The sequence below is a fragment of the Varanus komodoensis genome, unplaced genomic scaffold (genome assembly GCF_004798865.1).
Source record: "Varanus komodoensis strain SLA01 unplaced genomic scaffold, ASM479886v1 scaffold7_1, whole genome shotgun sequence".
In the NCBI taxonomy this organism is placed as follows: Eukaryota; Metazoa; Chordata; class Lepidosauria; order Squamata; family Varanidae; genus Varanus; species Varanus komodoensis.
Window position 1 is genome coordinate 4,709,292 of NW_025336479.1, and position 20,073 is coordinate 4,729,364.

General features: G+C 45.3%; 1 protein-coding gene across 4 annotated transcripts in view; it reads right to left on the reverse strand.

Annotated features, from left to right (window-relative positions):
* Positions 1-20,073, reverse strand: part of SEPTIN9 (septin 9) — a 238,280-nt gene that overhangs the window by 16,913 nt on the left and 201,294 nt on the right. For 3 of the 4 annotated variants that reach the window (XM_044454010.1, XM_044454013.1, XM_044454012.1), the window contains 4 exons: positions 11,758-11,952; positions 4,833-4,961; positions 4,491-4,572; positions 1,404-1,541 (listed from right to left, as the gene is read on the reverse strand). In XM_044454010.1, coding sequence (XP_044309945.1) covers positions 1,404-1,541; positions 4,491-4,572; positions 4,833-4,961; positions 11,758-11,952 — 544 coding nt within the window. The remainder of the gene's footprint in view (positions 1-1,403; positions 1,542-4,490; positions 4,573-4,832; positions 4,962-11,757; positions 11,953-20,073) is intronic. The other variant, XM_044454011.1, reaches the window with a different exon arrangement.

The following is a 20,073-nucleotide window of genomic DNA, read 5'->3' on the forward strand; positions in this document are numbered from 1 at the left end:
TCCTTCTTTTTGTGCAGAACCTACAAAAATACAGAATTGGTATGGCAGTGCCAAACCACTATTCCTTAATAACAATGCAAATTGATTGAGGAAAAGGGAGGGGCACTAGTATTATAGCTAAAAAGCTTTGTGACTAGATAGAGTAGTCAAGTCATACAACTGATTTCTACCATTTAATTGCCCCAGTGAGGTGGAATGGATATAGCAAGCTAAGGGGGCTCTATTTCAGCAGACGCTTTTCAAGAACGGCTCTCTTTCTTGCTGTCTCCTGCTAAAGTTTCTCCTCCATCCCCCCACTCCACTCCTCCATCCATAGATCTGCATCCTCAACTCAAAACTGTACTAAAAACCAGATGTCTGTTTTGACAATGGAGAGGAAACCAGTGGCCCTCGAACAAGCTGTCTGTGGCAGGAGCCAAGGGAACACCTCGTTCTAACCCCCAGCAGGGGTATCATGCTACTTGTAGCCAAAAGCAACTGCAGGGCCATGGAAATCAATAACGGAGTGTCTCATAGCTTCAAAACCATGCTTTATATTAGAAACACATGTCCCTGGGAGAAGGGGAATACACCAGGCAGACTTTCAGGCACCAATCACCAGGCAAGCAGCAGGGTGAGGGGCAAGCAGCAGGATGCCATTAAAAGGTCTCCGTTGGGCCGTCGACCATTTCAGTGGCTGTTGATGTGAGAACTAGTCCTGCAGAACTGCACTGGTTCCCAGATGGGTTTGTGTGGAGCAGGCTCTTGACCAGACAAGCACCGAACAGAACTGTTTCAGAGGCTGCCAGAAAAGGGGCGTGTGCTCACACATGAGAGGTTGTCTGAAAATAGCACCAACAGGTATTCAAGGCTTATTTGAAGCCAGAGATAGACTATATTAGTGCAGACTGATTGTTCTGAATTACTCTAAGTTTTAAGTGAGTTGCCCGAGGGGACCTACGAGGGCCAAAAGTTGACTCGTGAATTTGCTAATAAATAAAAGCAAATGTTTTCTGAAGCTGCCTAGCTCCAGAGGGCAACAAATGGGGTTCGTGTTACAATGCATGGTCAATTTGCAGAATGTTGCTTATGTTTATGATCCATATTTACATTATTATGTCCTTATCCTGCTCGTCCCCCAAAGCTCTCAGACTAGAATACATGGCATGAGCACTCTTCCATGTGGGGCAGGCCAGCCTAAGAAATCGTGACTGGCCTAAGGTCACCCAAGAAGTTGTGTAGCACCCTTACACAACCGGCCCATTCCAAATCATGCCCTGCGAGAACAGAGCGCAGCATAAAAAGGTGCTAACAAATCATGCTCAAGATGACAGTAGCTGACAGACAAGCATGGACTCTGCAGGACGAGAGGCTTTGTTTGGTGACACTACAGTTAAAAACAGTGGTGCAAGGAGTATACATACGAGTGGCCGGTGGCGGGGATGAAGTATATACAACAGTGGACTCTGCTGTCTGGTATCCGCTTCTTCCGGTTAATATTAAGCTCTTCCTGGAGGTACTTCTCATACTGGTCATTGATGAACTTCATAATGGGTTGCCAACTGTGCAAGGAAAGGAAATGTATGTAAAACAGGGAACCGTATCTATGCAGGTCTCTTAAAATGTGTGTATATAGTCTCTCACACACATTCTTTCTCTTTTACACACACACACACACCTGCTGCATGCAATGTTAAACACACTCCAAAATAAGTACTACTGAAATCAGTAGTAATCAAACCTAATTCCAAGTGGATAACTTTAGGACCAAGGAGACAGAATCACAAGACTGCAAGAGAGTGGAGTCAACTTCCTACACTGACAAAGATATTTTTTCTATGCCAGGACTGTTTTGGATTATAATTATCATAATTCCCCTGCACGGGCCATGCTGGCTGGGATGATGGTTAATGTAGTCTCAAACATCTGGAGAGCATTAGATTGCTGTTCTCCACAGCCTGGATGAAATCCAGACCCATCCTGCAGCAGAGGTCATGAGAATGAGATGTTGCATGAATGCTCCAGGCTCTCTATGAATGTTGCAGCTCCTCTCCATTTTTGGAAGGTTAGTAAGGATGAGGTTAGTAGAAAACACTTGTGGTGGATGCTGAAGCGTTCCTGCCACACCATCACCTATGCTTCCCTTCTAAGGCAGTAATGTCTGTATGGAAACAGTCTAGATATTTGAGAACTAAAAGGTGCAAAACTGAATCCAAAACCTGATCATGAAAATAATCTTGATTTTAATATTATTAAATGCTATTTAACTATATGTCTAACTTTGACAGAAATAAAAAGCATTTAGCAAGAGGAGACACTTTCTTCTACTATAAACACTGTAATATAACAAGATTCTTATTACAGTGCAGTAGTGTCTGTCTTTTTGTTCCTCTAATAGAGAGAATTCCTTCGCATCTAACTCAGGGTCCCCCCCACACCTTAAATAAAACACCTGGCTTCTAAGAGGTTCTCCATCAGTTCCTGGTGGATTTACTCCCAAATGTTTTACAGTGTAAGATGAAAATCAGATACCTTTATGATAAAGCTAGACCTCATCTTCCTGTTGCAACAATTGCTCCAAAATCCTTAGAGCAGATTTGCAGCGTAAGGGTAGCTATGCAGCCATGCGGTTTTGAAGCTGCTGCTTTGTGAGCAGCCTTTATTCCCATCATCCTTAGTATATGCAAGCAGAATCTTCAACATATTTTGCAGATCAGCAAACATGTGATGAAAGGATTAATTCTAGTCACCACATAATCAGAGGACAGCACTTTCAACCCTCTTGCTATAATTTTTATGGGAAAGATGTTTGAGGAGAGAAGATAATTTTACTCATTCTTTGTAAAGTATCATAATTTTCCTTTCTCTTTATTTGCTATCTTTCTCTGATTCCCTCCTGTCTTTCTCTTCTCATTTTATCTTCCCTCTTGTATTTTTATTTTTTTCCTTTAGAAAAAAATTGGGAGGTGTTCATGCACTGGAGAGGGGGAGAGGCCGCACTGGCCCCTTCTGCAACTCAAAAAAAGGGCTAGAATAAACCCTGCCTCCTGCTTGGTGCTCTCTTCTAGGGCTGTTGCAGCTGATGAATAAGGACGCTGAAACATCAAAACAGGGAGCAGGATGGGCTTGGTGAGTTCACACATGATCTCACCAAGAGCCACAGTTGCAGGTAAGCAAACCATCGTTCTCCTGGAGAGGGAAGCGAGGAGAGAAGACTGTGTTCCGCACCCCAAAGGGGATGGCAGAACCGTTTTGTAGCACTACAGCCACGAGGAGCAGAGTGTTGTGAATGCTGCCAGCTGCTCCTACGGACAAAAAGGAACTAAGAAACTGGTGGAAGCCACACCTGCAGCAAGTGGGGGCCCAGAGCAGGTGGGATGGGGCTCCTGCCTAAATGCTGTTCAGCTCTAGAAGGTTCCAAGTTACTGCATGGGCACATAATCCCGTACATGCGAGTCTCAAAGGACGCATGAAGAATTGATGCAAGAATTGTCTGAATGAGATGAGATGGCAAAATCACCAACTGGGGAACGCACCAACCTTACTTGCCTTAGAGTAAGGCAGGTTTCTAGGGAGATGAAAGTTCTCATACTAAGGAGCTTCAATGGACAGGAGGCAGAGTGGCCAAGGCAGCAGAGCGATAGCGCCTCCATACAGGATTTCCTCAGACCCTGCTCTGAAATGCAGCTCCTTGTGCACACAGAGCTTGGTATTAGGGGCACTTTGTGTTGCAGGAACGGCAACTTGCATTTTGCAGGTTTTTAGTTTTTGAGGACCGCTTTCTCTGTAGTCTGCTGTTTCCCTTCCTCTGAACCATCGTCCTCCATAGCTAAGGACAGAAGTAAGTTCTGAAATCAAGTGGAAAGGTTGGATCACTTTTTGGCTGACTTTGGAAGACTGGTATGGTTCGAGATCTCCTGGCCTGGATCAGTTACTGCAGTCTCCCCCTAGCTGGTGTCCTCCAGATGTTTCGGCCTGCAATTCTCATCGGCATTAGTCAGCATGGCTAGTGGTGATGAATCATGGGAGTTCAGGAAAAACATCCGGAAGGCTTCCCTATGTGTCCTCCTGCCCCTTGAGCCCTGAGGCGGAGGTCCTGCTCCAAAAGCCCTCCTTGGGTAGGAGGGCCTTGTCTGCAGTGGCGCCCTGACTATGGCATATGCTCCCCAGAGAGGTTTGCCTGGTGCCGACATTATATTCTTCTCAGTGTCAGGCAAAACCATTTTTATTTTCCTGTTATTTTACTGCCTAATTGATTTTAACTGGGGTTTTAGTGTATTAATGGTCGGATGTTATGGGGTTTGTTTTATTCTTCTTATTTACTGTAAGCTGTCCCGAGATGTTCTGTTGGGGACGGGACAGAAAAACGAGTAAATAAACAAGGCTGCAAGTTGTCTAGCTCCGCTGTGGAGAGAGGCAAAGCTGGTGCCCCAGGCTTCTCCCGCCTGACCTGCTGCCTCAGCCTCTCCTTGCCCAGGGGCCTTGTTCATCTGACTTCGATGGTCACTCACCAATTCTCATTATTGATATGGTCTCCAAATCCTGGGGTATCAATGACAGTCAGCTTCATGCGAACACCTTTTTCCTCAATTTCTGCAATGGAATGCAAATAAGGTAGGTAACAAGATGTCAGTCCAACATCAATCCAACAAGGAAAATTCTTCCAGATTTGTACATTCACTAGACAGGCAAAAAGTTCTTACAGAAGTTTTCCTAAGCTTTTCAGGAAACCTTACATTTTAGTGGGCCAAATGAGTGGTTCTCTCGGCCCCTTTCTCATTCTGTTGCCTGTCAGAGCCCCAGCATCTCCATCTCCCCAGGAAAAGAACTCATAATCCTTTGGCAAGGCTTACCATGTGTGATGGACTTGATTTCAATGGTCTTGGGGATCCGCTCTTCAGAACTTGGCTGCACAGATTTGCGGCTGATTTTCGATTTGAAAAGAGTATTGATTAGAGTGGATTTTCCCAAGCCACTCTGACCTGAAAGGCAGGAGGATGCAAACATATCAGAAAATCTCTCTCTTCCAGTATTAAAGTCCTCCCACCACAAGCCTGCATATGTTCAAGCTGTGTCAAGACAGGCGTTCATGGCCTTCCTCTTGTACTTGGTCTGGTCTTCCGAAGCTCACTGACATCCAACTGTGCAACCAGCAACCTGCTTTCCACATCAGCTGCAGCTGGGGCACAAGAGGGATGCTCCTTGAGCAATGGTTGCAGGGGCTGCTGGCAAGCCCCCTCACAAGCATGCTTCTTTGGCATCAGCTGCAGCCACTCAAACGGCACCTGCTTGTGGCATGTAAGCAAAGCACAGCCGGTGGTCGCAGGGGGCTGCTTTCCCTCTGTGAGTCTCTCACAGCCAGCCTTTTCCAGCACTGGCTGCAGCTTTCAAACGGCAGTTCCTCCTGTTATGTGAGGGGCACTCTTGCCCACAACGTGAGGCCTGATTCCTGGCAAGTGCCCTGCAAATGCTGGACAGACTTGCCAGGAAGCCAGACTCTGGACTGCAGCAACATAGACCAGAGTTCTGGGAATCCAACAGATCCCTCTCTTATTCCGACTGATCTATTTTCCAGTGGACACTCAATATTCCATGGTTCCTGGTGTCCTCTGACTGTGCCTATCCACACTGGCCCTTTTTGGGTCAATCTGCCCCCAGGTTCTGACTTTTGTGCTTCTGCAAGCCTCGGATTTGCATCTCCCTCTTGTTTTCAAAGGCCTCAATTTGGCTGCATTTTGCTTGGCAGAAGAGCAGTAAGTTGGCCATGACAGGGAGAATGAGAAAGAAACACATCTTGTGTATAAAAGCAATGAGCCGAGAGGAAAAAGTTGCTTCCATCCTTGATTTTGATTGACCTCTGCTGTACCACATACTGTTTTCCTTCCTCTAGTTGATATCCTCCATGTACAATAAATCCAGCAGCTACAAAGGGAAGAGAAAGTATCTAATGTTTATGGAAGAAAACTATCCATGGATTTTTTTCCAGCAGGCTGAGAGTAGATAAACTAATTATCCAGTATTAAATTAAAACAATAATTGTGGTGCTAAAAAGAGTTATACTGGTTCTTTTACATGGATTCAGCCACCACTTACAGTCCCAAATTCAAGTCAAAATTCTGATAAGCAAATATGTTGAAAGAGTCAAATGACGAAACCCACAAATTTGTCTTGTTTCAAGAAGGGACGTTGCAAAGTATTGCTTCTGTGGTTTGATCCGACACAGAGCTCAGGAAATCAAGTCTGCCTACAAAGGTTATGGCAATCTTTCCATGGGAAAAAGGCAGCCACATTCAATATCAAAACTGGAGGTCTTCTGCCAAAGCATTTTTAAATGTTTGCCTAATACACAGCTACAACCTCCATTGTGGCTCTGCCTTTCTCTCTTGGTCCTAGAAATATGTATATCATGGTGAGCTGCCACAGCTTGATAGGAAGCAGCAGCAGCAGCATGATAGGTGGAAAATATTGTTGGCCTTGAAATGGGAGAAAGCTGCCCTAGGAATAATGTGCAGCACCCAGCTGACTGTGTGAGTAGCTCCGATTTATTTTGCAAACTTAGTCCAACCCAGTGGTGCACAGGAAGCTCAACAGGCATGACAGGAAGTTCAAACCAAGGGAAGAGAAATCCTAGCTAGGTTGAATTGTGTTTCTTCAAGCCAAAAGACTGACCCCCCCTCTCTCTCTGTGTTCCATATATATTTGTACGTAACAGATGCACGTATATTTACACAGAAGAAAAAAAATGAAATAGTGGCCTAGAGGACATACTGCAGTTTTAATTCAGCAGAAAATTTTGTTGCTTCTGCAAAAATTATGCATGTGCATGCATGCACGTGCGCGCCCGCTCGCGCGCGCGCGCACACACACACACACACAGAGGACTGAATCCATTTCTGCCTTCCAGAGGTACAGTCAAACTGCTGTGTGAAAAGGAAGGAATTCAGAAAATGGAAGGGAAGCAGACACCCCCTATATCCCTGGTGCTGCATTCCATCAAACCACATATAGACAGGAGAAATGGAGTGCTTCATTTCCTAAGGTCTCTGGCTCAGCAGAGGCTGTGGGGCAACGTGAGATTTTGCTGAAAACTATATACCAATCCATTTGTCAGGAGATGGAACAAAGTACTCTTAAACCTCAAATACTATGTCAGGTACAAATCAGTCAACGAGAACTTTTTGCTCCCTAAGTGTCGGTTCTTCCTATTGCTGTGAAGCAGAATTCACCCAGTGTTGGATTGCTAACAAAGAAATGTTTTAATAAATAAATAAAAATAAACATGAAATGGGTTCAGAGACAGGTTAGTTTTATCCCATTGACGATGCATTGTTGTGGTGATATTAATCCTGCTCAGGACACAATGAACCATTGCTCCAGACATTTGGAGCATGTACTTAACTGAGAAGCTGAAGGGACAACACTACCATCTGTGGGATTATGGCTGAGCACTAATCAAACCAAATAAACGCAGAGTTGCCTGGCCCAAGAGCTGTGAATCTTAGGAGCAGAGTACAACAGGATGGAGGCTGCCTCTTACCTGTGCACACCACAAGCCTGTAGGAACTCTTTACTAAAGCAGCTGCAGACTACCTGGTTCTAAGTCATGATTTCATAGGCAGTGCAGCAGCTCCCTTGTTACAATCTATTCAAGGACCAGTAGACCAGGCCTCAGGGTGATCCAGTGGTCTGTTGGGAAAACCCAGTTTTCTGAGAACTACCCAAACTAGCACCACCTCACCTCTCAGAAGGTGTTTTCCATGGCTTTTTCAAGAGAAGGGCTGGGTGAGGTAGCCCAACATCAGGCCTAGTGGGAAGACCTTGTCTCCAGGATACCAGCAGGCCAGGTGGGTGGGCCTGACCTCCTGCAGTCTGTTAAGACTTGGGCACTACCTCCCTGCCAGCAGACATGGCCAGCACTTCGTCGTTGGGTTAACCAGGCCTCCGGGATTCTTGTTGCCAGGGGCTGAAATTGATTTTCCTTCAGCTTTGGTCTTCTCCCCCACCACCCCACAAATGCCCTCCCACCCTTAAACTATCAGTAAGTCTGCACAGAGGCAGGTGAAGCCTAAGGCTACTACAGAAAACCAATGCATCCAGATAGGCTTACGTCTAAAAGGCTCTTGGGTAACTGTGTCTGCAAGGAGCTAGATAACTGCAGGTGCTTTCTCACCATGGACCTTGTGAAGAGGAGGAGGAGGAGGAGGAGGAGGAGGGGTGGGGCCAGGCCAGGGCCATTTCTGAGGAGTAAGCAGTATGCCCAAGCAGACCTATGCTGAGCACCTGGGATGGGGGTGGGGGAACGGTAGATCTGCCCTCTGACAAACTAAAACATGGATAGAATTTACAGAATTGGCCCCATTCTAGTGACCTGGGGAGTAAAGCACTTCTTTGCATTCTGTCGGGCTTCTGACAAGCACTCATAAATGCCCTCTGCCAAAGGAGAAAGCACAGCTCAGAAAAAGCTCAGAATGACCCAGAACCATCTTTTCTCACCTTTGTTGGGAAATAAGGTGATCAGGATGGTTTTGAAGGGATCACCCATGCACTTAGGTGCCCAGAGATAAACATCAGAAGCAGTGGGATGATTACCAAGCATTCTAATTTACATGCACGCTGAATTACTGCAACCATTTGAACTATCCTCTCCTATCTTGGTAGGACTTTGTTCCTTACTTTGCCAGAACACAGAATGGGTTTACTCTGCCCGGTACTGAATCAGCTAAAGCGGAGTCTGTTTCTTCAAACTTGTTATCCAGCATGAGAACCAAGATCTTATCCATCCCATCTGAGGGATGGAACTCTAAAAGAAGCTGTTGAGCTGAAGGCAGCCAGGTGGTGCAGAGCCCGGGGCTCACTAGCCTATTTAATGAGACCATCTGAGTAAAGTTCTTCCCCCCAGAGGTTTCATCGTACAGGCAGTCAAGTACTGAAAGTCAGCACTTACAAGGATCTTCACCCAACACCTGGGCCCAAGCTAGGTGCCATTTTATTTGGATCACATGCCTTCTCTCTGACTCGCCACCACTTGCAATAAATCTTTAACTAAAGGCAAGAGTTCCTTGCTATCTCTCTGAAGCAGCAGTGACATGGAAAACAGCAAGGAAATAGATGGTCTGGTTAGTTTTAATTATATAAATTACTCTTCTTCTGAACTTGGTAACATATATACCTACAATAAAAAAGCTCAGCAATGCTATGACTCCAGTCCCTGCTATCAGTCAAGATCTCACAATCATTCTTTCCTACAAGAGAAACCTTTCCAACCGGCAAGCAGTCAACCTAGCCTCAAAAGGAATGTCAGCTTCTCCTGTTGTCATTTTAATTACTGCATTTAAATAATGTGTCTTTTGTTTTATTCCTCCCAGCCAATCAAACAGGAGGTGTGCAGTTCATAAAAACAGATCCAGGATGTCAAAAACCAAAAAAAGCTCTTCTCCGGACTATAGTTCAGGAAAGAGAGCCTCTTCCACAGTGACGGGCCTGGGACGTAGCCAGAGAGCAGTGATGACAACATATCTGGGATTGCTGACAGAGCACGAAATCTTGAACTTTGTCCAGCTAATTTCATTGTCAACGAAGCCTTCCCACAACTTCAGCAGTCCTTAATCCAGAGTTCTGAGCCTTCAGTGATAGGAATGTAGGAGAAATCTGCAATGTGTTCAGATGGGAGTGTTTTTCCGTGAATCTGACCTGCAAATTCTCCAGTACATAGTACTGCTTTTCTAAGTTGTGTGGATTCTGTGGACTTACAGACCAGTTTCTGCTTTAATTTAGGGAGGGATATTTACAGCCCCTTAGCACAAATGTGCATTTGCAAAACCAGAAATGAAATCTGCATGCATCTGGTTGAAAAATTCTACTTCCATCAATGAGCAGACAAGGGAACAAAAGACTCCGGACAATCCATGAAACACAGATGGAACTCATTTAACAAAATCCCTCTATCCTCAGTCAGCAGATCTTGCGTGGAAAGGTAGGACATCCTGTTTTCCACTGTGCTAGAGAATGCTTTGGCCCTGCAGAAGGAAGACAACGGGGGCCTTTCCTCCAGTCCAGGATTCATAGATTTATGAAGGGTGGAGGAGTGTATGGAAATGTGTTCTACCTAGCTGGTTGGAAGGGGCCGGGATGAGCTGGGGTGCCCTCTACCAGCACTCACACTTCCTTTGTAATGGTTAAGACTGGTGCCCCCCACTCTCAATACCACACAGTGCAAGAAATGAGGGAAGTAAGTGGAGCCACTTCCCAGCCTATTCTTCTTCCACCCAAGATGCAACATGTTCCTCTTCAAAACACTAGTAAATCCAGTCTCACTGTAGGTAAAGATGTGCTGCAAGACCACATCTAATACTGGAAGTGGAAATAAGCCCCTTAAAAGTAGGGATATGTGAGGACGCTGTCGGATTCCCTGGGCCCACCTCTCTGGACTCCGGTCCTCCTCTCTGGTTGCAGCCATGAGTGTGAGTCCTGTCTGAGCAGGCCCAGCTTTCATGCAGTGCTCACTGAGCACTGAGCCCCACACAACTGGCGCGCAAGTGGCGTCCCTCTTTTATGCCACGTGCAGCGGTCTCTGCTTGTGCTGCTATGCGTGACGTGACGGAAAGTTGCTGATTCTTCAACATTTGTTCATGAACCTTGTTCCTGAACATCTGAACCTTGACAGATTTCCTTTCCATTCTGATCACTTTCTAAGACAGGGCCAAGCATGAGAAGTAGTCTGCAAACACTAGAGGGGTGGATTCTGCAGAGCTTTGTTGCAACCCTACTCTAAACATGGTTGTGTGGCTACTTGCTAGAAGCACGGGTTGCTGCAGTCTTGCAAGACTTGAGTGAGTCACAGAAGATGTGCTCCGCACCATATAGGATGGTCAAGGAGTTGGCAATTAGTAGAAATAGGTGGGCGTGCTGGTGATCAGAAAAAGGAGAAAGGTAAATACGAACTCAAAACTTTGGCTAATAGTCTGCATGTTCAGCCACATGTGATGAGAGTGAAGCAGTGCAGTAGCTGCCCACTTTTAACAGAAGCCTTTGCTTCTGTTAAGAGACCAGGATGGTCTAAGACGGCCTTCCCCAACCTGGTGCCCTTCAGATGTGTTGGACTACCATTCCAAGTATGGTTAGGACATGCTGTGGTCCCACACATTTAGAGGGTATCAGTTTGAAGAAAGCCGGTCTAGGAACCGACCAAGGAAACTGGGGCCAGGTAGCACTCCTGCATATAGTATGACGTTTCAGGCAGGTTCATCAATGTTCTCTGTGGAATTCAAGCGAGACAAAATTCACAGAAAAATTACCCTCTGCAAAAATAGCATTTCCCAGTCCCAAACGAGGAGGAACATAGAGGAAACTAAGACTTTTAGTGGAAGAAATTTTCCACTAAGAAAATTAGTGGAAATCTATCAAGGTTCAAAGTCAGAGACAACACTTAGTGAACAGTGTACCTATTTAAGCTCATACAACAGAGCTTACTTATTAAGAGGCACAAGTGCATGACCTCTGACCTTCCAGGCAGGACAAAGTGGCTTAGTAAAGGACATGCGCAGTCACCTCAACATTTGGGTGACAAGATGCCTGCTGTGAGTTTGGAGTTTTCTTAATAAAACACAATTAATCACCTTTCATACGTTCAGTGTGGGTAAAGCTATTTTTAGGAGAGGAAATAATCTTCTCAGGAAACCATAAGAGCAGTAGGTAGCCTACCCATCAAAGGAGCAAGTTGTAGCCTCACAAATTTATCCTCAGTGCCCTCAGCCCAGAGCGGGAGTAGGGAAGACTCACCAACCACCATGATGTTGAACTCAAACCCTTGCTTCATGGCCTTCCTCCGCATCTGCTCCAGGATGGCATCTATCCCAACATAGGCGAAGTCAGCAGCCGGTTTCTCTGTCCGTGCTGGTGCGGCTTGCTTGAGGCCAGCATCCCGAGCGGCATCCATCATGTTGCTTGGGAAGCTGGGAGCAGCCTCAGGGCCTGCTGGCAAGAAAAAAAACAAAGATATATTATAGTTAGATTTCTACTGGTAAACTCACAGAATGAAAGCATTTATCAACATAGAGTAAGCTACCCAATTGGAGGCACAAGGGTACCTTTTAGCGACTGGAGTGGATTGAAAAGAAAGGAGGTCAGGAAATCCGATACAATTTGGGATGGGTGGGGGGCAAAAACAGTGAGGAACTTTGATCAACTTTTTTGGAGGGGTAGCCAAAATGGATGTTACATTTTACTCCATGTTGCTGTTGAATTATTTGATCAATGCCTTATTCACAGAGATGGAATTAGCTCAGCAGTGAAACTGATGAGAAAATGGCAGGCATATTATAATTCAAAGTGTCTTCAACACATATCTGTACTCATGAACTAATGGAAAGATCTAGCTCTCCCCTGGATAAAATATTTTCCATGGAAACAAGGGGACTTTTGGCCTCATCTTTTAACTCAGAGAGGAGAAAAACATGTGTGCGCACATAAACACATATTAAGATATAACTGTCCATTGACACAACATAATTTAATAGAAAAGCATGGAAATTCCAAAAAGGAGCTGGACCAATTTCTGATGTTTTTCAACGCACAACTGTCTATTTAAAAAAATCACTCACAGCTATGTTTTCAAGACTTGCTTCTCATGCCACTTTTCCAGTTCTGGTTTGTTAAGTTCTCAGTCTTATCTTTTAGTGGAGTACACACCGTGCTTCCGTTCTTCAAACTGCTGGACATGCTTTTGCTTTTGTTCACCCCTGCGGACACCACACATGTAATGAGCCTTGCTCAGGAAAGTTTGTGGCCAGCTAAGTGCTAACCTGGCAGGAGCATTTTAGGATGTGGATCACTACAAAATGTTAGATGTGAGGCTGTAATCCTCAGATGCTCCACATGCCCCATCATTCTACAACAGACTTCAAATTCGTATGGTGGATTGTTGGCAGTATTCCTGGATCAAAAAATTATAGAGTGAGAAAGCCAAGATGCCTTTTGATGACTCTTGAAATAGCTGCATTTTTAGAAAGGGATGGCCAAGTTTTGGGGGGGTGGGTATTTTTTTCTTTTTTGGCTATTCTTGTACAGCACTAGGAAAGAATCATTCCACATGGAAAGTATTTTGCAATTTGTAGGAATGTTTTGCTATCTAAACAGCCAAATTGTGGCCCCTAAGTAAAATAAAGCATGTTTCCAGCCTAACCCATTGCAACCTAACCAAGAAGAGGAGCACAGATCAACAACCCTGAACTTTCCAAATCCATGAAAATAATCTGGGGCAAGGGCCAGTATTGCAGAATAAGAGTCCTAAAAGTGAATGAATCAAAACACATAGTGCCCTCAGAGTAAAAGGTTTAACTGATGCCTTGGGGTTTCTCTTTTTGAGGGAGTGGAGTAGTGCAATAGTTCATACCTTTCTCCATCCACACTGGAAAAGGGCCCTATGCTGTTCCCTATGCATCCAAAATTTATCCTCCAGGATAAATCAGGACTTGACCAGAAAATTCTTAATTGGTGCTGCATAGAGAGCATTTGAGGCTGTAGAATGGAGAAAAGGAGCAGTACTATCCTCATCAACCCCTCCAAAAATACTTATTTTTAATTTTATTTCTAACAATATTAATAACCCACATTTTCCTCACCCAGGAAGTACAAATGTGGCTAACAAGGGGAAACCAAACCACACTCCAATCTCCAAAAGTGCATTCGATGAAACAGAATAGTACACCAAAGAGCAACGGTTTGTTGGAAAATAAACATCTTCCAATGTCAGTGGAACTCAGGCACCCAGGATCCTTACAGGGCAGGAAATACGGTGTGCCATCAGTGAGAAGGCGCCCTCCCCAAGTGCCACAGAACTTACAAAAGAAGGCAGTGGGATGTGTAAGAGAGCAATCCTATACGTGAGGCTAGAGGGTTGCTGAGAACAACCTTTGCAAGGTTGAAGACAGTGCTCCAAGCTCAGAAAAGGGAGTTGGGGATCCCTCCCCCCCCCACCATTTCCCCCCACATCTGGCACAAATAAAACTGTGCCGGCTGCCTGCAAAGATCAGTAAAGTATGTATTTATTTGATCTGTATGCCACCCCATTAGCTTGCAAAGATCAGTAATGTGTTTGTTTGTTTGTTTGATCTGTATGCCAGCCCATTAGCCATAAGGCTCACAATATATTATGTTCTAGTAGGCGAGACCAGAGAGACCAGGATGTAAGATGTTCTGAGTCTGGCCTCCTTCCTTTCTCCTCCAAAGAACCCTCAGAAAATGGTCTGAAAAGTTCGTCTGTCATAAGCCACCAGAGGAGGAGGCAGAGGTGTGCCGACTGCCTTTGCCTCTTTTCAGCTTCAGCCTGGCAGGACACAGGAGTGCTGGCCAAGGAGTGCGGGTGCAGTCAACAGGACTGTGCTCCAAGAGTGCCCGTCAGTGGGTCTCTAAAAGCGGGCAGTTTTCATTGAGGGGTAGTGCTGCTTCATGGCCAGGCCCATGTCTTCTGGCAGGACAACAGCCTGATCTTTGCCTGTCTGGCTTCTGCTTCACCTCCAATTTGCCTTTTGCTCAGACTGATACGTTGACTTTCACCCCAGCAAATGAACAATGCATCCCCTGGAAAGACCCCTGCCCACTGAACCCCGATAAATAGCTTGGCGGGCCTCCTTGCAATGCGGGCCATGGCTATTGGGGCACTCATGCCTGGCCCTGCTCTGGCTGCCCACAGCCCTCTGCTGAGGGCAAATCCTGTTCCCCACTTTCTAAAATGTGGGCAGTATACACATTTTTAAAAATGTCCTCCCTTCCCAACAGTGTCTGTAACAAAAAAGCAGTATACATAAAAGCTATTCACACACATGCATTTAAAAAGCACACAGAGTGCTCTTATTGCAAAGTGCTGGAACATCTTGAATACAAACAAACAAGATACCAGTGGGCGTCAGGGCTATTCCCACCCCAGTCCCCTCCTTCTCTTGCTTCTCTGGCAAGGCCTTCTTGCCATGATCTCATCTTCTCCTCTCAACACCATTCATCTGCATCCATCGATGTCGCGTTGGAACCGTCAGTCACCCTGAATATTTTCGATTCAATAGGGCCGTACGTTGCAGCAGTGGGAGGGATATGGGGATGTGCGGGATGTGCCTTCCAAAAATGTGCACTTAGCACACAATGTTTCAGAATGTTTGCACAGAAGCAGCGAACGACTGCACAGACTGGCTGCCAGGATTTCCTGCTACGGTGTCATCAAGCTCGCCAACATTGCTGCAGAATGGTCCACATTCCTCACTTGATACAGTACGCATTTTGTATTCCGAAGGAGCCCTATGGGACTGACTTCCCAGTAGGTATGTTTAAGGCTGTGGCCTGGATGTCAGCCCATGCGGGGAAATCTTGGCTGTAAGTCCCAATCTGAGAAGGGGTCAGAATATTCCAGAAAGGACTGGGAGCAATGCACTGGCCATTTACCATGAGGTACCTACAATTTCTAGTCACACAAAAGAGCCTGGCGTTACTAACTCTCTGTCATGTCCTACCTGGAGGAGGATGCCTCCGGCAGAGAAAGCCAGTGCATCCGACACAGGGGTCCTGGCTCCTCCTCTAATGGAGGGCAGTCATACGTGTTGTACTGCGGCAGGAGCTCACTGCACCGGAGTCCTCCTCCAGGGAGGGCATGGCGTTTTCTAGACTTGGGGGAGGGATGATCAAAGGAGCCACGCTTACTCAGCCCAAAGGCCTGCATCGTGTAGCATTCTGCTCCTTGAGCGGCCAACCAGATGTCCCAGTGGGAAATCCATGAGCAGGGCTTGAGTGGGCCCTGTTTGTCCTGGTGCTGCTCTTCGGAAACAAGGCCTATTATCGAGCACTGGGGGGCTTATTAACTTATGCTGGAGGTCATATATACAGCCAGCATGGGTAATAGCCACTGAGAGATGGCTAGTGGCCCTTTCCTTGATGAATTTCTCCAATGCTCTTTTAAAGCAGTCCAGCGTAGGAGTTATCACTATATACCGTGAGAGGAAATTCCACAGTTTAACCATGCACAGGGTAAAGAAGTCCCTTTTATCTGCTCTGCGCTGCCGCCATTCAGCTTCACATCACATACAGCCAGCATAGCCTGTGGTGAGGGAGGAAGGGAGGAGAAGGCTGACACATCGGGAGGGTCACACCTTGCCCACACTTGCTTCACACTTTCTTACTCTCAGACTTTTTACTGTGCATTCCTTTGCTTTGGAGAGTTTCCACTGGAGCTCTTCCTTTTCTCTATTTGTGCCAATCACCCTGAATTATTTGGAGCCATCAGCAAGCACGAGCAACCCGCTGCTTACGCTAACTGCAGATCATTTATAGGCATGTTAAAAATTGCTGATCTGAACAGAGATCCTTGGGGAACTCCACAGTTTACATTTCTGCATTGCGAGGACTGTCCTTTTGTTCCTAATGTCTGCTTTTCGTTCTATAAATGTGCATGTGTCTGTGCATGCATGCGTGTGTACACATATTTATATGCGGGAGAAATTTCAGACTGTTCCTGACAAGAAATGGATATTATTATCTTGTACGGGAGGAAGTGGTTTGTACTTGCAATTACTTTTGATGTTTATCTGCTGCCTGTTAGTACCTGGCTGCAAAGAACAAAGGGGGAAAGACTGCACAAACTTGGACCTTTTTAAAATATGGCAGCAATCCAAAATTGAGCAGATTCTTCAGTCTTCCAGTGGGAGGGGAATTATCTGTACAGGTGTCCTTCCAGAGTGGTTGTAAACATGGACAAAAAGGAGCAATTTAAAACAGATTTAGAAACTGACTTAATGACCTTCCAATAGAGACATCTGAGAGGCAGAAAGAACATCTATATATGTCATGTCTGTGGTACTGGTACAAAAGGTAAAGGTTTCCCTGCACATGCATGTTAGTTGTGTCCGACCATGGGGGTGGTGCTCATCTCCGTTTGTAAGCCAAAGAGACAGCATTGTCTGAAGATGCTTCCGTGGTCATGTGGCCGGCATGACTAAATGCCAAACTGCACAGAATGCTGTTCCCTTTCCCGCCAAAGTGGTACCTAATTATCTACTCACGTGTGCATGCTTTTGAATTGCTAGGTTGGCAAGAGCTGGGACGAAGCAGTGGGCACTCACCCTGTTGTGAGGCTTTGACCTTCTGACCTTCCAACAGCACAGCAGCTCAATGGTTTAACCCACTGCACCACCCACATCCCTACAGGACACCCGGAGAAAAGAAGACCCTAAGCAGCTTTCCACTGAGAGCTAGTCCAGTCCCACAAAAACATGTTTTTCCGAATGAAGTTCACTTTAAGTATACATGCTGATGTCAGCAAAACTGGGTACATTTCATTTAGCAAGAGGGAAGTTGACCCACAAGTATGAGATTTCTTTACCCACGGAATTAATACCGCCATCCTCTAAAGACTAGAACCAGGGGTGGGTGCTGAATTGCTAAGAGAAGGCAATGGTATTAAACTTTTAAAAATAATTGGATGTTAGAGAAGGCACCTTTGTTGTTGCTGTTTCTTCTGAAAGAGCTCATAGTTAAACAACATTCTTGGGTATACCTTTCATGTGGAAGTATATGACAGATATAAATGGATGCATCACCTCATTTTTCCTAGGTCATGAATGTTGGGAGTGGGTTATAACAGATGAGTAATGCAGCTTGTTCAACCAGATTTCAAATCTCTAGAAGAACAGACCACAGACAAACAGCTTGCATGGGGAGTACTACAAACAAGTGTTTACTAAACAGCTGATTATGTTTCAGTAACTGGCTCCATCCACCCCAGAGCAATGCTGTTGTTCCTAGCACATGAGGGAAGGATAGTGACATAGTTTTATTTTTAAAAAATCACTGAAATTTTCTTAAATTTCTGTTATGTGTAAGCCATCATGGTGGAATTTGCAGCTTGAAAAGTGATATATAGGTAACTGTAATCATAAATCAGTGCTGGGTGATGAATGGGTGACAGAAAATGAAGAATGCAAAGGTATTCATGCTACTTAGGCACAACACTGATATTAAACCATATGTTAAAAACTCCGTTATCCCATTCATTTTTTTATTTTTTATTTTTTTTTATTTATATCCTGCCTTTCTCCTACAAAGGGCTGAAGGCAGCTTACATCATTCTCCTCCTCCATCTTATCCCCACAACAACAACCCTGTGAGGTAGGTTGGGCTGAGAGTCTGTGACTGGCCCAAAGTCACCCAGTTGGCTCCATGGCTGAGCGGGGACTAGAACCCAGATCGTCTGAGTCCCAGTCCCATGCTCTTAACCACTACACCACACTGGCTCTTTATGCCATTCATTGGCATAAAGATGGCTGCCAAGATTGTGCAGCATCAGTGTGGAGATAGTGCCTGTGTGCAATGAATCAGATGAGCGAAACAGGAGTCTTTACTATATTTTGGCCAGTACACGGACGTGCTTCACAGTGTCCTCTGCACAACATTTAAGTTGTTCCAAAGGTAGCTGTCAAAGGGCCCCATAAAATGCTCACAAAAATGCCATTCATTCCTCCCAGCAGAGCATTCAAAGAGAGAAGGCAGGTTATCCTGCTGTTGTGCTGCAGATATAATCTAGGTTTTGCTGGTACTCCTAGGAGGTCACATCCAGGGCAGCAGGTACATTGTGGAATCTAACACAAAGCATATTATCTTAGATAGTCTAACTCTCTTTTGTAAAGAAGCACAGTTCTACATACCAGAAAAGTATCTCGGAAATGGGTGAGGAGCCTCTTGTGAAGGTTCTAATCAAGGCTGGATTGGAGGATCCAGGCACTTTGCATCAGTGCTCCTTATGGGTCCCTATTATTCTTCCACAGGCTCCTATCTCTTGTCATCCTGGCCCTTTTCCTTTCCTATTCCTAAATACATTATGAAGGGTTCCTTCATGGCGACATCAGTGATGGAAGTTTCAAGCTTCCCTGAAAGATGTCTTTCATATAGCTACTGATTTGACCCTGCAATGCATAAGAGCAGAAAAATGTTAGCTTAATTAGCTTAGTTTGCCACAGTTTATGTTAACCATGGTGTATTGCTTTAGCCATGAACCGTATTGCAGATGAGCAAAACTCACCACCACTGCTTGTTTTCCCCAATTGTGGTTTGTCTCCTTCCTGTCCATCTTGCCATTCATCTAGTTTTCAGACTGCTCTTGTTGAGCACTTCTGTTTCAGGGTAAACAGCCGTGCAAGTAAGCCATATATAAGCCACAGTTCTGGTTTCAGACATGACAGCAAGCCAAAATTTTAAAGAAGTCAGACTCTATGAGCCAACAAGCCCTAGTTCTCTTTGTAATTTATAACTAGTCCACAAACCATGTTTTGTTTGCAGAGACGAGTTCCGAAGCCACAGTATATAGGTTTGATAATCCCACTAACAACCAGGGAATGAGGTAATCATATAAGTTGTTAGTTGAAAGCTTAGGTGAGGAGCAAATTGGAGGCAGCATGGTTGCTCATTTGCTCACAGCACATTGTGGTAATTTGTGGGTTAATTAACTCACAATTACCATTTCTTGCAAACAGGCTCATAGACTAGCCAGACTGCAATAAACCACACCATGGCTTAGCATTATGTGTGCACCAGGCCATTAGCCCATGCCTGCAGTCCAAGAAGGACAACAGTGAGTCCCAAAAGGTCTGGCCAAGGCCACACATACATCAGACAAGTGGCACAGAACAACGCCTGCTGCAATCCCTAGTGATGCCCTGGGCTTTTAAGGCAGACCTTTGAATGCAGGCTGGGATAAAGTATGCACAACTTGAGATACATCTGACAGCTTGGCTCTTCAGTCAGTGGCCTATGATCTAGATCAAGTCTGAAAGCCTTTTGCACTGGGCAGCCAAGTTCCTTCTCTCCTACCCAGATTCTTTATCTCCCCCTTGTGCTATCTGGTGGGTACTTGCCCTAGTTCCAAATTCATTATCCTGAAGGGTGGCCAAGGCTGCATGGTTTTCATCATGGACAAAAAAAGAGGGGGCTCTCTCACAGGAAACAGCAGTGCAGCAGCACACATGAGACAAGTAATGGTACCAGATGAAGCAGTGCTGTTCTACTGAAGACTAAGGCTGCAGTCGTGTCAGTAAGAACTGAACAGCAATTGGAATTTTTGTA